A 15,817-nucleotide genomic window follows, 5' to 3' on the forward strand; every position below is an offset into this window, starting at 1 on the left:
ATTAATCCTTCAGGAGGTCCCAGCCTCCCTCATTAATGCTTGTTAGATCATCCACTGCTGGGGCATTCGCGCCATGTATGTGTCCAACGCTGTAGCACTTAACTTGCCTCATGCTAACTCTAGGGTCCTTACAGGCTTCTGCACAGCATCTGAGGAGCATCACTCACTCTTGAATCATGATAGCCAGCACAGTGAGCATGGACACATCATCTAGTTCAGCCATAAGAGAATACTATAGGGGGCCTTCAAAGTCCACCATTCTCCTGGATTCTCAGGTCTGGATCTGTAGCCCCAGAACCCTTCTTGAAGTTAGGCACCAAAGAGGAAGGAAGATCAGCTTGCTCTTTTCTTTTATGCTGGGATGCCCTATATTGGCATGTATTTGCCAGTATAGACAGCTATATCTACCTTTTTGAAGTGGAAGACAGATTCCAAACCCTCTTCTGTCTGAAGATGTTCAAAATTCAACTCCTCTGTGATGGTGGCTTGACCCTTAAGGGAAGAAAATAGGTTAAGAAGCCAAGCTTGGCTAGAAAAAGAGGTGTATGAGGTGTTTGAGGTGTAGAAAAGAGATGAATGAGAAAGAAGGCACCACTCTTTCCACATGTCCTGGAAACCAGAGAGCTTGTGCCTGGAGGGAGACAGCACAAGATGGAGCATGTGTCCTCACTGCAGAGCAGGTACAATACCAGCCTGTCTGACAACCTTGTGTTAAGTTTGGTCCATACATTACAAAAACCCAGCTAACCTAGGTTGGAAGCACCACTGAATGATGAAGCTCTTGTGGATAAAAGCGGGGTGTGGGGCAGCACCCTGGACTGTAGACTCACTCAGTGGTGAAGGTGACTCCCTGTTGTCATAAGCTCTGATTAAAGACGTACTTAAATATGAGCATAACTTTAAGTCAGGGTCACTCAATGTGTTTGCACTTAGGCAAACATTTGCTTTCTGAATTAGGGCCCTACACAAACCTGCAGTGTTGCATTCAGCAGCAAATCAGTTCTCCAACTTGACTTAGCATTTTATATATACTGTGAGTCTGATTTATTTTAGCTGTAAGACAGGACAGCTATAAGTCATCCATCAGCACAAAAGATATCAGAGCTTTTGGGAGTCAGAAGGAGCGTTAAAGGTTGCTGAATCCAGCCTGACAGAAACAAGGCTGCTGCAGCTCCATGTCCCCAGGTCCAACTAGTAGTGAAGCTGAGTATGCTGGGCCTCTGGCTGGTCGGGATGAAAGATCATTAGTGGAAAATAAATACTTATGTATGTGTGTGTATATATATATATGTATATATACTTATACATATATACAATATGTATCCACCTGGTAGCTGGTGGGCTCTCGGACACCCGATCTATCCAGTAACTGCCCCAGATCCCTGTCCTCCCCATTTGCTGGCACCCCTGACTCATGGGCTCCCTTGTCTTGTGGTCCCTTTGCCAGTGGCTGGCACTTAGACTTCCATGCACAGACATGCACACAGAACAGAGAGTCCAGGAAAACAGTTTGAAATGGAGTTCAATAAGAAGACAGGGCAGGCTACAATGACCAGGCACAGAGCATGATCAGATACGAGTACTGATCAGCAACCTGTTTTTAGCAGCTGACCCCTTTTATCCCCTTTCCCTCTATTTTCCCATGCTTGTTCCTCCCCAATCCACTTTCATTCTTCCTTTTTCCTGCATTTGTCCTTCCCCTAAACATCCTGTAATAAGTCACATGCAATCTCAAAATGCTTTTTCCCCAGCATCCCTTAATGAGTCCCATTCCCCTGTAGGCAGTAGCCACCCTCGGTCTGTAAGGTGATCTGGTTCAAGGCTCTCCAACTGACTCACCTGGTGGGTCACACACCCCAGTAATGCAGCTGATTTTCCTCATCAATAAACAGTTATTTATTGTAAAATAAAGATGAGGAGAAGAAAAACTAGAAAATATTGTCTGCTTTCAGCAAATTATTTCCCACTCTCAAACAAAATTAAAACATACTGCTGTTGTCCAATGGTAGTGTACAAAGATAAAGAATCAACATGATGGGAAGTACCTTCTTTAATCGCTTTATATATTAATAACCTTAATGAGTTCATCACAGCTCAAAGATTTTTTTTTTAATTCACCTGGTCCCTTTAATTGCAATATAGACATGAGATCATAGTATCATAGAAGTTTTGGTTGGAAGGGACCTCTGGAAGTGATCTAGTCTAGTCTCCCACTAGAAGTGGGACTGTTGCCAACTCTAGATCAGATCAAGCTGTGGCTGACCTTGACGCCATATTTCCAGCCATGGAGATACTTATCTAACTTAACATATGATTATTACTATACAGCTAAGAATAATTCTCTGACTGGGGTGCTCTGTTGAATGCACTGAATGGTATCTGATTCAATTTATTGCAAAACCTTCCACAAAATCTTTTTTTTTTATTTAACTGCATGTTAAATATCAGAGCTTCCCCTTTCTCTGCAAGGAACTGGATCTTGTTAAAACATAAGCACCTGAATAATTTTACTAATGTGATTGAAAGGTGTAAGGGGCTATTCATTTATGTTTGCTTTTTCATGAGACTTTTGCTACTTAATGTTGATACACTGCTAACAAGGATGCTTTGGGAAGTGAATGTTTGAATGGTGAAGAGCAGTACAAATCATCACTGGAAAACTATCTGACCACTGGTGGTTTAAGTCTGTTATGACACTTATCCAGCACTCTTTAACTGTGTATGTCAATTTTGCAAGGATGAGTTTCATAACTCACAGTTTTCAAATGAAATAGTTGAAAGGGAATATATCGGCCAAAGATGCAGTGAGGTATTGGTGACATTCAGGAATTGAGTCTTGGTCTTCTGATACTCAGTCTGGATTTTGAACTGTTAAATCTATCTGCTAGACATCCTTTGTTTAGAAGGGTTGCAAAGATATGATAAGTCTTATATATTTTGCACACTTTCTTCTCATTATTTGAACATTGTGTACTGTTAGAACCATACGGGGAAGTGAAATCCTGGCCCCATGGAAGACAATAGCAAAACTCCCACAGCGTTTAGCAGGGCCAGAAGTTAATATTACCTCATCCTAAATGATTCAGCCCTGAATTTGGCTTAGGTATGTAACTGAGTGGAGGAGTCTGACTGCAAAGTCAGCTTGTATAGTGGCATCCAGCAAAGACCTGGATGTGAAGGTTTTGTGCTTCAGGTTTTCAAATTCTGCAGTTTCAGTAGAAACAGCTTTGGTCATGCTCTTTACAGAGTAAGTTTAAATATACGGGCAGAGATTTTCTAGGAACTGTCTGGAAAGATTCATCTCTGACTTCATCACTTACTTGCATCACATTAATTAAAGGTTACTTGAAAGCTCCTTAACATTGGTTTGAGTCATCCTCTTGAACACCGTATTTTATTTTTATCTGCACTATTCAATTGCTCAGCAGAGATTTTTCATATCTTCACAATGTATCTCTATTCTGTTAAATTCCCCTGGACTGTATTTTATATATGACAGAATTAAAACAGGCTCATGAAGAGATATTAAGGCCAGAGTTGTAAGGATAATCAAGTTTGACTGAAATCTCTTTAATACTGAAGTACATCATTTTTTTTCTCTCAGGATTTGATCCAAAGTGCTCTGGAGCCACTAGTTTTCCATTTTCACTAACTCCAGTGACCTTTGAGTTAGGACTTTGGTGTCCTGAAGTATGAAATGGACCTAGACTTGGTGTCCTGAATATAGTGAATTAAACATTGAAAGTAACTGACCAACAAATACAAAAGCAACAAGCAAGCTTCTTCCCTGCTCAGGATACCTGTGCTGGAGTTGACATGAACCTGGGGCTGAGGAGAAAGCTATGGGAATGAGAATTGGTCTATATGTTTCACAGAGTGAAAGCTTGTTCTCATCTCTGCATGACAGCAGAACATCTGGTCCATCATCCAGGTGATTTTGAACGCACTAGTAACATTTCTGCAGGCTGATAACGTCCCCAGCCAGTAAAATTTTCCTTAAGGCCTACATTTCATCTCTCCATAATTTAATCTACCATTACCTAGAATACAGTATGTAGCTTCAATGCTAACAACAAACCTTTAAAATTTGTTGCCTGTCTTCTATGTGACTGATAACCATACATATTTCAATAGCCTGGGTGCTTCTTTAAACAGTTTTTACATCAGTCTAGTAGAATAGCATTTGATCCTGTGACAGGGAGTTTTAAAAGCACTAGATAATTTGAAATATAGAGAGTTCGATTTATCCTGGGTGTTGGGTACTTCAAAGTAAGGCAGCTAATTCCTTTGTGTCCCCTCTAGACTGTAGCTCCCTATGGCTATGGTAATCAAGATGTGAAGTTTGTTTTCTGTACTGCCATGGTCACCCGTGTGCCGTGTGCCATGGGCTGGGGACCCAGACTTTTTATGCCACTTGTGCTGAGCTCTACACCCATTGCTCAGCTTGCGTGCACATAATCACCTTTGGTGGGACTCATGATAACTGCCAGCTACCAAGTGATTCAGAAGTATGACTAATAGGAAATGTATTATTGGGAAACTTTACCTTTCTTGAGGACTCCAGACAGTGACCATCATTAAAGGCAGAACAGAAGGATCAGTGGACCAATCTGCACAGCAAATTCCATTTACTAAAACACTGCAGAATGGCACTGACACTAGTAGAAGCATTTGCACTAGGGAAAGCAAAATTTCCATCACTGGTAGGCAGCACTTCCCTGAGTTATTTTGAAGGCTTAGAAATCAAATTAAATTAATATATGTGAACTTCAGAAAGATGCAGCAATTGTCAAGAATGTATTTTTATCTGCAGTTCATATCTCTTAAGGACAAGAAGACTCCATAAACACAGCTGAACAGGACTAGCTATCAATACAAGAGTGGTGTATACCATTTTGTATGTAGTAGCATCAGCTTGCAAGACTTGTCCATGATTTATGGACTGTTTGAAGGGAAGAACCACTTCCATGAGCAGGGAGACTTGCCCAAAATGGCTAAAAGCACATCCAAGATAACAACTGGTGGTCAGGCAGAGGTTTCCAAAAAACTATTCAACAGAAGCAGTCACATCCTCTTGTGTAGTTGGACAAGCTAGAGGGAAAGCTCATGTCACCAGCCCAGTGCAATTTCCACTTTTATTGATGAATGAGGAAAGATGCATTTCTCAAAAAAAGATGCTTGGCTGGCTTGTGCTGGTAGGATTTCTGCTGCAGAAATAGGCATATATAACACTGATAACGTGAATGCTGCACACGCAAGGAGAGGCGGAAGGAAACAGGCTGATGTTTGTGGAGTGATGCTATTTCTGCCCAGCTTCGAAAGTGTTCTTTGGAACAAAGTTGAAATGGTCACTATAAATTATTTGAATGAGTGAACACAGAGCATTTTTGAGGATTATAATTTATGCCGGGCAGGAGCTGTTATGGTTCAGTTTAAACCACTTAAAATTTGGGAGACAACCAAACCAGCTTCAAGTCTGGTATCATCTCAGTTCAAGACACTCCTAAATTTGTATGTACAGGGTCCATTCCTGCATGGTGGCCAAGGAACTTGAACCTCACTTGAAGCTACTAGGGTTCAAAGATGCTCTGATGATATGTACCACTGTTATGAGCTGATGCCACTGGGAAGTAGCTGACAATGTCATGCAGTCCATGGTTTCCTACACCGCTTGTCCAAACTGTAATTAATTTGTATTAACTAAAGGTTTACTTACCACAGGGTTTTGTCTCTCATAGAAAGTATATCCTGCAGGAATGTAGTTTTTCTTCACAGTATGTTCCTTGGTGTGGATTTAAAAGCAGTAAATATATCAAGCCAATTGGGAACAAACTATGTCTGTCTGGATACAGATGCTCATGTATGTATCACCCAAAGGTAGAACAGTAGGAGGGAGAAATCATTCAGTCTCAAATGAGCAATCAGAAAGGCAGACATGAAGTTATATTTTGCCATCTCCAAGGCAGCTTAAGAGTACTTTATAACGTTAAGGGATGGCTGTGTCCTCAGGTTGCTTTGTAAATTATGCCATGGATATCACTCTCAGAGAAATTTTTATACATTGTGAGATAGATTTCTAAGTTATTAGAAATATTTCCCCTCTAATTTTTACATATTTTCCTTTGCTAAGTTTTATCCCTGTTAGTTCAGTTAAAACTCTTCTTGAAACAGTCTGCACAAACCAGCCTTGTCTTTAATGTTTGCACCCATTAAATATTTACAGATGGTTTTCATATTCCCCTTCAGTTGTCATTTAGCCAGTGTTACTCTGTATCTCTTCAAAGTTAGCACTCTTGGAAGGGCACACAATGCCAAATTCTGCTCTCAGTTACATTTGTGTAATTTTGAAGTAAGTCTGTGAACTTTAGTAACTTTGAATTTACATCAGCAAAACTCAGAGCAAAAGCTGACAGCTAAATAAAGTCTGTATCTAGGAAGATAGTCAAAGTTAACATCACATCTCTCAGGCTCTGGATTGCAAAAGATTGTTTGTTTTCTATAATAATGTCTTTTGCTCTATTTCTAGTGACTGGAATGAAGATTTAGGAGACATTGTGAACTGCACCTGCTATCTGAAATATGCCAGTATTTTCCACAGCTCTTCTGAGAAATGCAGATATAGTACAATATTACATGCTAGTCCATTCTCAGTTCTTTTATGACTCAACACTGTTAGCTTTTGTTTCTCCATGTTAGAAATGGTACCAGATACTTCATATTTATAAATACCTGTTATAAAGAATCTTTTTCCTTTTCTTCTGTGACTTAATCTGCCCTACAGGTATTGATAATTATTCCCACTGCAGATAATTTCTCAGCCTCCTCTTCAGCCTTGCGTAAAACTGGGTGAAAGCACTGTTCCATGTCTATTCTGAAATTACAGAAACTGTTAGGTGAACCAAGAAGCATGTACCATGTACTTATGTCTCCAGTGCATTTTCCAAAAAAAGAGCTCGTTTCGTGGTGGAGAAAGTGCCCATAGGAACACATGTATGTCCTTTCTAAAGTTATCTCATCCTCCCCATGAGATGCACTTGACTTCCCACTCTCTATCATCTACCAACTCTGCAAACTTTTTGCGGCCTTCTCAGTCTGTTCTACTATATTCCACTAAGCATTTAGTGAACATCTCAAGATGTGCAAAATTCCATTTATTATTTCCCAGTCATACCCCTTGGCCCCATCTAAATCATCCTGCTGTTCCAGATGACCTCCTTGTACCTTCACTCTTCCTTCTGTCAGTCACAGCCATATTAGAGATTGTCAAAGTGGTGGATTTTTTTCTTAGTTGAAAGCCAATATTAAATTTAGCAAAAAAAAACCCTGACTATTCACTGATGCAAACTATCTCTGGGCTGCTTTACACTGCATTCTTCCACCCAGCCTGTTTTCCTTATTTTTTGTCCTCTTATATCCTTACTAGATAGGAATACTGGATGTCCTCCATTTCTCATCCACTCAACCAAGCCACTTCAGGTATGATGCCTATTGCTGTGTGTCTTGCTCTCACCTATGCACATCATCCTCTTGCCCAGCATTCCCATGTGCATAATGGCAGGGACTGCATACCAAATTAGCATACATTCTGTCCGCCTCCACAGGCACCAGCCACCTTCCTCATGCTTATTCAACGGGCCACAGGAATTGGACTAAACTTCCTATTCCTTACCCAAGGTACATTGATGCACTTGCTTGAGCTGATGGGTCACTCCTGCTGTGCTCTTCCACTCCTTTCATACACAGTGTCCTCTATAATGATGCTCTTGGTAGGTTCTCCAAAGCAAGAGATTTTGGAGATAACACCTTGTCCATATACACTTCTTGGGGGAAGCCTATTTAACAAGGCAGAACTTGCAAGACTTACTTCACCTCTGACATTGACTAGTTTCAACTAGTTTTATTTTTTAGTGCCTTTATTATAAAGGGTGAACACAGGTTTTCTCCCTTTGCAGGTTATTCTGACTGAGATGGGAATGGAAAAAAAGAACTACGAACCACCTTTATTTTCCCAGAATCTGGACTAAGCTCCAGGAACTAATCTTAAAGAGCTTTACAGGCTTCTTATGGGTTCCTCTATAGCCTAAAATTGCTAGGGCAGCCTAGGCCATGTGCACAGAAAGAACAGCATTTCAAACTAGAATTAAGATGCAATATACATGCCTACAACAGAAACTGCAAGCCTAACATGCATGCTTAGTTTTTGTCCATTTATGGAAATGCTTGGTCCTGCAGCTTGGAAGGTAAATTTTCCCAGGAACTTAAAAGCTTCTGAGTAAAAAAAATACTTCTGAGTATTCATAAATTCATCTCCATTTTGAAAATAACAAGCACCTAGGCAAGGCTACGTTCGAGCTCATTCAGCTCCTAAATTAGGTGCTCTTCACTGCACATACTCTAGGCTCAGCCTGGTAGACATTCTGAGAGTCTAAAAAGCTGCCACTTTATGAAGGGTCCCACTTAACATAAAAGCCTACCACTCTGAGCATTGCTTAGTACATTGAAGACCAAGGTTCAATTTGCTTTTCTATCTGAGGGGATTCAAACCCACGTTTTCTGTCAAGCTATAGACTTGTACTGACCTAGGGGTATTCCCCCCATTCTGCTTGTTGAAGCTGCATTTGTTCTGTTCAAAGGAGTAAGGTTCATTTGCTAGCAGGAGAACACAAGGGGAAGCACTGCTTATGAAAGATGAACCCATGCCATCTGCTTGACTATGCTAACTGTAATTGCTAGACCTGTTTGTTTTCTGTTTAGCCCAGCTTTTCAAAGTAATTCTAACAAGTAGCTTCAGCCACGAGCAAGGCAGCATATACTTTTGTGATGACTTCTTCACATACAGAATATCATCCTTTTCCTGCAGGCAGTCCCTTTTTTCTCTCAAGTGTACCAACTTCTACCAGAGTATTTAGCTCATCATTATGTTGCTACTGATGACCGATTTGGCTTGTCACTGAGTGCTGCTCCTCATGATATATGTTTGCTTTGTTCCACTTGCTTCTGAATACTGTGGAAAAATTAGAGCTTAATGTTTAAACACTATTTTAGCATAAAGTCAAGCCCTTGGAATTTACATGACCAATGTAAATATAGGTTATAAGCAAGTTATAAGTTATATATAGTTATAAGTTATAATATAAGCAACCAATATAGGTTGCTTGTACTTTTGCATAATAATATGTTCGTCTAATTCTGTGGTCCCATGCTACTGAATTCTACCACATCCAATATAAGAGATGAAGTAAGAAATCTATTTTTGTGCAAATTTTACATTCCATCCCATCCTGATATCTAAATGATGCAAAGTTACAAGAAGAGGATAGACATCTCTTTACATTTCTGACCTGGTCTGAATACTAGGGAATAGCACTGCATTTTTGGTTATAGTACAGACAAGAAATAATATTAATTATGGCAATGGTCAAAATACTATACAAGTATGAATTAAACTTCATTCTAATGAGGGGAAAAAACAAGGTACAGATCAAATGAACTGAACAACTTTAAGTTCACGCAAATAACAGAACTGGTTTAGAACTCAAGACAATATTATTTATAATTTCCTCCTTTGGTTTAAATTCTCTCTCCCTAATTCTCTTCTATGCTGGCTTCACTCATCTCTCATACAACAGGGAAAGTGGTAAGATAACATCTTCCAACTGTGCTTCATTAACTTATGTTCTGTAATCCAGACTGAATGATTTCAGAAGGAAAGATCTCAGATGGGGTTCTTCTCTCCCCAAGCAGTGACGTGTACAGCGAAATTTCTGGAATTTCGATAGGGTAAAAGTAGTCTGGTCAGAACAAGGTCCACAGATCTGTTTCTCAACTATTTGCATTCTTCTCCTCCTGTTTGTTGTCAGTCATCATCTAAGCAAACTAACACAGATCATGTAACTGAAGGCAATGATCTGAAGGTCAGTTAGGTATGTCCTTGACAAACCAAGATTATTTTTGATTACTTTCTTTTAATAACCTCAGTTCAGGTTCTGTAAAGGACACCTGCAGGTTACATCAGCCACCACGAGCAGGTCAAAAAAGCTAAACAATGGCATTCCTTCCTCACTTTTCTTAGTGGCAAGAGCAATTATTCAGTACAAGTCCAGCCACATAGACAATTTTACAGAATATTTTTAAGGTATTAGATACTGTCATCCTTCCAAGGAATACTGCACTACATAGACATGAGATTTTCTACTGAGTCATTTTCCTCTTAATCTCAAATAGCTTTTCATGACCCAAACAGGATTTCGCACATGGCTTTATTCCACAAATTGCAGTCCTTATGCTCCTGTTCTGTACAGCTGCCAGGTGCAGATCAAACAGAAAGGACAGTTTATATCATCCTACCTCTATATTATTTGCCTTTCTGCAACAAAAAAACAGTTAAAAATTTGCCGTTAGCACTACTTTCTTGGGAATAGGAAAAGCCGGAATAATAGATGCAGTGGTAAGTGCCTTTTTGAGAAAGATACAGGCTGGCAGACCAGTACACAGTATGTCCAGGCTTCAGTAGCATTTTAGTCAGAACTAACAGTTTTCCCAAATATTGTTAGCATTTCACTTTTCATAACCTCATCCCTGTATCAAAGACCAATAGGTAATTATGCTGAAATGTTTCTATGTAATCTACTGTCTGAGGACTGAAAACACATATCTTCAAAAGTCAAAGGCAGTAGGACACAAAACAAAAGCTAAATTCTTTTCTCAGAATTACTTGCAGTTTTACATGTGCAGTAATAACTTAAATAGTATGTCCTGGGGTTTTGTCAAAGTAACAGGAAAATTTGGGCATAATTTTTATTGGCAGAGAACCTACAAGTATAAGCCAGCTGACTACTCAAGAATTTTTGGTGTGACACAGGTTACCTGTTGGCAGATGTAGTGATGGGGTGGGGAGTGTGAGGTGTGTGTGTGTGTGGGGGGGGTAGTACAAAGTATATAAACACATAGACCTGTTTTACAGCATAGACAAGTCCTACAACTTATAAAAGGAATACTTCTGCTACTGCATCTTGCATAAACAGAATAGTGCTTAGAGCACTTGCTTTTCTGGGACTAGAGTTTGATTTCAGCTTACGGCCAGATCTGTAAAATGAGCTCTAACAGGATTAATCCAGCTCCTTCTAGATGAATTTACATTCTTCTTTTCTAGAACACCAAATTAGGTCACATTACTTGCATGATTCTTCTTTAGAAGTTGCTGGCACAGAAAAATAGCATTTGACAGTTCAGCAATAGGTGTTCGCTGGGTCACTTACATGGCTTCTGTACAGCACGCAGGACTCAACAAAAACATTAAACAAAGAGTTTTGTTAATTACACAGGGCCTTTATAAACATCATGAACTCAATTAATACTCTGATTCTCTATAAAAATTTTAAAGAATTAATTTTACAGTTTCCCCAGAACAGAGATTTACATTCTTCACATTTATCAAACTAAATAAAAAATCACATTGAAGGAAGACAGCAAATCATTTGATTTTAAGTCAACTTCCAAGATCTGCAGTTTGAAGTGCAAAATTTTGGCAATACATAGAAAGAGACTACAGATTTGAAACCTGCTCTGCCAGGATCCCAGGGCTTCCTACAGAACAGGACTGTGGAGTGCAGAAATCCATTCGGGACCTCCACTACGTCAGCTGCTTGGCTGCAGGCCTGACTGTTCTGGGGACCTTAAGAACACCAGTTTCAGACAGGATTCTTCCTGTGGTCGGTCTCCAGGTTGAAGGATTGTTTCCAGTCTCCTGGGTCCACAACTGACTTTAAAAAGACTGACTGTACAAGTCAGGAGATAAGCAAATTTGCTTTCTCCTCCTCCCTCCAGGGTTGTGGACTTTTTGGCTTTCTTTCTTTTTTTGACTGGATTAAAGTTTGTCTCAAGATGTTTTATAGAAGCATCTCGACTAGACATATTGGCGTTTTCTGACAGAACTGCTCAGCCATAAAACATTTGGACATTAGGCAGCAAAATATACCTGTACAGAGCTCAGAACWTTACAGCATCCCTATTGAGCTGTTCATGGGACAGACTTGTGAATGTCAAATCTTAAAATAAAGCATAAAGATAACATACTAAGAAAAGCAAAAAGAGAGAAAGAAAGAGCAATTAAAAATTGTAATCATTGTCACAAGCATATTGCTTACTTTTAGTGATATACAAAATGCAGCAGGTTATTGGATTTTTCATTTTGTAACAGTTAAATGGTAAAGTGGCTGGATTATACATTTTATTTGCTGGCCACTGTGACCTTGGAAAGACAACTGCAACAAATTATGTCTAAGTTATTCTAAGGAGTCATTCTAAGGAGACACCTGACAGTCATTCTAAGGAGACACCCGACAGTCTTCTCTTTTTTCTTTTTTTTTTTTTTTTTTAATGCCACTGGGTAAATTCAGAAAATGCTTTTAAAAACCCAGCAACCCAAAGGTGCACCCCCACTAACAGAAGATCCTATTCCTACTACAAGTACTTAATTATGGCAATCACTTATGTTTCTGTAGATTAAATACATTTAATTACATTCAAAGTCTTTCAGAAAAAAGGTGAGGAATTCAACATTAACACTGCACTGAAACAGAATGTAAAAGGCAAAAATAAAATGCTAACATCCAAGTACAGACAGCATACATCTTTTATTATGATATTATTCTTGAAATTGCAACAAATTCCAATTCAGGGTCATCAATCTGCAGAAAAGAGACATTCCACTACAGAATCTCAGTAATCTCATCCTTTTTTAACAGGATACACCTTACTGCTGCACAAAATTCAGTGCTTAGAGGTGAGAGTCAATGTAGAGGACACTCGGAAGATCTGGGGAAGCATATTACTCAGCTGGTAAAACATTTCTTCAGAAATTGTCTGGGGGGGGGGGGGGGAAAAGAGTAAAAATACACCAGTAATCTTTGGCTTTTTGCTGTAGTTTGGAAGAACTAAATCTTTCTAAGCTTTGTTTCTTGACCTTTAGCAGTACTGTTGTTTTTCAGAAGGCCAACAATATTGTTTTCAAAATACATGTTATAATAATATTTAATTCAATCAAAAGAGAAAGACTGACCTAGAAATACACAGATATACACATAAATATACCAGCAGTATCTGTTTCCAGTAGACTTCTCATTCCAGTAATTGATTATTTGTCTAGCAGAAGCACGATAGTGCTGTTTGTTGTTACCTACATGACTCCTGCTCTCTGAATTCCAGAATTAGATTCAAGTTCAGTACTTAGTTTATTCTTGGCTTTTTCCTTGCTCAGTGGTTTACTACTTTGTCAACAAATACATCTTATTTCTTTCCTAACATAACTCTGATTTTTACATAACTTCCAGCACTGCTTTCAGAACAAATAAACAAAACTTAGTACTGGTCACTGTAGGAAAACTTTCTGTTTCTGAAGATCAGCTATAACCATGAATTCAATTATTTGAGTATCTTAATTATAGTTAACTTGAAACTTCTAAAGCCATTAATGATTTTGTGGAAGCATGATTGAACTCAGCGTGTTATAACCTTCCATAATGCTAGACAATATGACCAGTTAAAGCCTAAAATTAAGTAATGCAAGTTTAGTCCTATCTCTTCGGAGAAAATAATAGCAAAAAAGTATCTTTTTCAAAGGTTATGTATTCACCATTAGGTAAATTTCCCAATTTGAGTTTTTGGTACCCTCAGAAGACACTTCAGGATATCCAAAAAATCTAAAACTCTTTTATTCCTGTTTTATAGGTATGGGACCAAAACCTTAGTGATAATTTAAGCTCATATAGAAAAAGTATGGTGTAACAAAGAAATCAAACCTAGATCTGCCAAAATCCGAGTTCTTGTTTTGGTAGTCACCTAGATTAGATACGAACTTGGTTTAACTTACCTGCGGTACCAGGAATTGTACAGTCCGAGAAATTCCTCCATCCCATGAGGCCATTTCCATCATGAAACCTAAAAACCCCAGCATTTTTATTATGCATTACATAAATAAATTTTTTTCCAATTATACTGTTGTCAAGCAGTGATAGAGTTTTCATATACAAGTGGGATTTTAACCACCTTTTAACTAGCAATGTAATTAATCACACTTAAATCACACTTGCCAATCTGCTGACTGAAATATGATCTTATTGGAGAATCTAATGAGGAGTTATAGAAAAAAAATCAGTATACCCTTGTGGGAGCAGAATATCCAGTCCTACTGCACAACAGTCCGCTGGCCAGCAGAAGTCAGAGGTTTCTCTGAATGTGATTCTTATGAGTTCTTTCAATAGTTTGCTTTCATTGAGAAATAGCTCTCTCCTTTAGCTCTAATCTGATCGAATCCACATGAGTGAGTGCAAGTCTGAATATCCTTTTGCCAAATGTATACTGAAAATCTGGCAGCAACAATACTCATTGCTCATGTGATGATTTGGCATTTTTATGTTAACCATTCCCTAACTATAGTCAATGAACTACAAGGTCCATAGGAACACACTAATGACAAAAAGGTATCTGTAAAAATGTTTCATGTTTAACGAAAGAGACTACATGGATGATACTTTATTGTGAATCGCGACAGGAAGAAGTTACTGAATAGCTGGTAGAAAGAGCATAACACTATTTACATTTTAGATGCTATAAAATACTGTTTTGAGTATTTAAGTGCAGGACACAGGAATGCAATATGTAATAAAACAATTTGTAGAGGTAGAAAAATTAAGCTGAATCACGAGGACTCTCCAGCAAAGAGATGAATTAGCATATTCACTAGTCTTGGAAAAAAATGTGGGGATTGCTCATTGTTTGAGACAATGCAAATATGAAAGACTGAAAAGGATACTGTACAGAACCACCAGATCCTGCCCTTCTTGGGAGATTGCTCAAAACAGCAGTAAGGGCTTTTTTTTTTCCCCTCCATTGTCTATATTTATGAGTTGCAAAGGTACTTTCAAAACATTTTTAGTCATTATTCTAAGTGTCTGAAATTATTTCCCGATGCTTAAAACAGTCCCATAATAACACAATAGTTAATACTTACAAAGATATAAGTGTGTGTTTTAACAAACAGTAAGTTCACATAAAAAATACTTTGGGGGGGGGGGGAATGTACAGTCTGAGATAAGGCCAAAAGACAGCTCAAGCACTGACACACTAACATACCTTTGACACACTTGAACACAAGCTCCGCCCTCTTCAAGCACCATGGAATAGTCATTTCCTAAAAATAAATAAATAAATGAATAAAACCCCCATTGCCATAGATCCCTAGATCTAACCAAAAAGAGTAGCAGGTTAATTAAAAAAAATGTTGCTATAAGACAATGTGTTCCCATCAAGTTATTCAAGCAGCTTGACAGGGGATGAAGAGGGATTCAGTTTTCCAGACTATGCTAGACAGGTGGCATATACTTTACAGGTAACCACAAAAGCTCAGTCCCTGCTTACTGCTGCAAGAGCTCAGTGTCAGAACAGTCTATGTATTTTTTAAGCTGAGATTTTTGAAAGAGAAACATCATTGACAGACAATCCCATTATTATCTTTGGAAATGAGTCTATTTAACTCCTCTGAGGAGCTTCAGAAAATTTTAATATATAATATCCAACTAATAACTGTCAGACTCGTGCTTCAGTTTGCCACAAAGTTCCTGAACACATCTTAATGGCAGTAACTGATGATTACTAAGTATTCTTGATGATTCTGGTTAAGGTTTATTGGTATAACTGTAGGCATACAGCAAAAATTTCTTCTCTAATACTGGAATTGGTAGAAGCCCTTCTCTCCTAAAGATGCATTTGTGTAAGAGTTGCAACAAACAAAATACATGGGATAATTTCAGATATAACT

At 38.6% G+C, this 15,817-nt stretch overlaps 1 protein-coding gene across 24 annotated transcripts in view; it reads right to left on the minus strand.

Moving 5' to 3' along the window:
• Positions 1-15,817, minus strand: part of CUNH12orf4 (chromosome unknown C12orf4 homolog) — a 37,665-nt gene that overhangs the window by 1,683 nt on the left and 20,165 nt on the right. For 10 of the 24 annotated variants that reach the window (XM_026076994.1, XM_026076982.1, XM_026076975.1 and 7 more), the window contains 3 exons: positions 15,133-15,190; positions 13,871-13,938; positions 12,360-12,816 (listed from right to left, as the gene is read on the minus strand). In XM_026076994.1, coding sequence (XP_025932779.1) covers positions 12,779-12,816; positions 13,871-13,938; positions 15,133-15,190 — 164 coding nt within the window. In that variant the 3' untranslated portion in view covers positions 12,360-12,778. Of the gene's footprint in view, positions 1-408; positions 493-9,166; positions 11,283-11,307; positions 12,075-12,359; positions 12,865-13,870; positions 13,939-15,132; positions 15,191-15,817 lie in introns of those variants that run through there. The other 14 variants (XM_026076978.1, XM_026076977.1, XM_026076976.1 and 11 more) reach the window with 8 other exon arrangements.

This window comes from Apteryx rowi, unplaced genomic scaffold (genome assembly GCF_003343035.1).
Source record: "Apteryx rowi isolate R43461 unplaced genomic scaffold, aptRow1 scaffold_445, whole genome shotgun sequence".
Classification (NCBI taxonomy): Eukaryota; Metazoa; Chordata; class Aves; order Apterygiformes; family Apterygidae; genus Apteryx; species Apteryx rowi.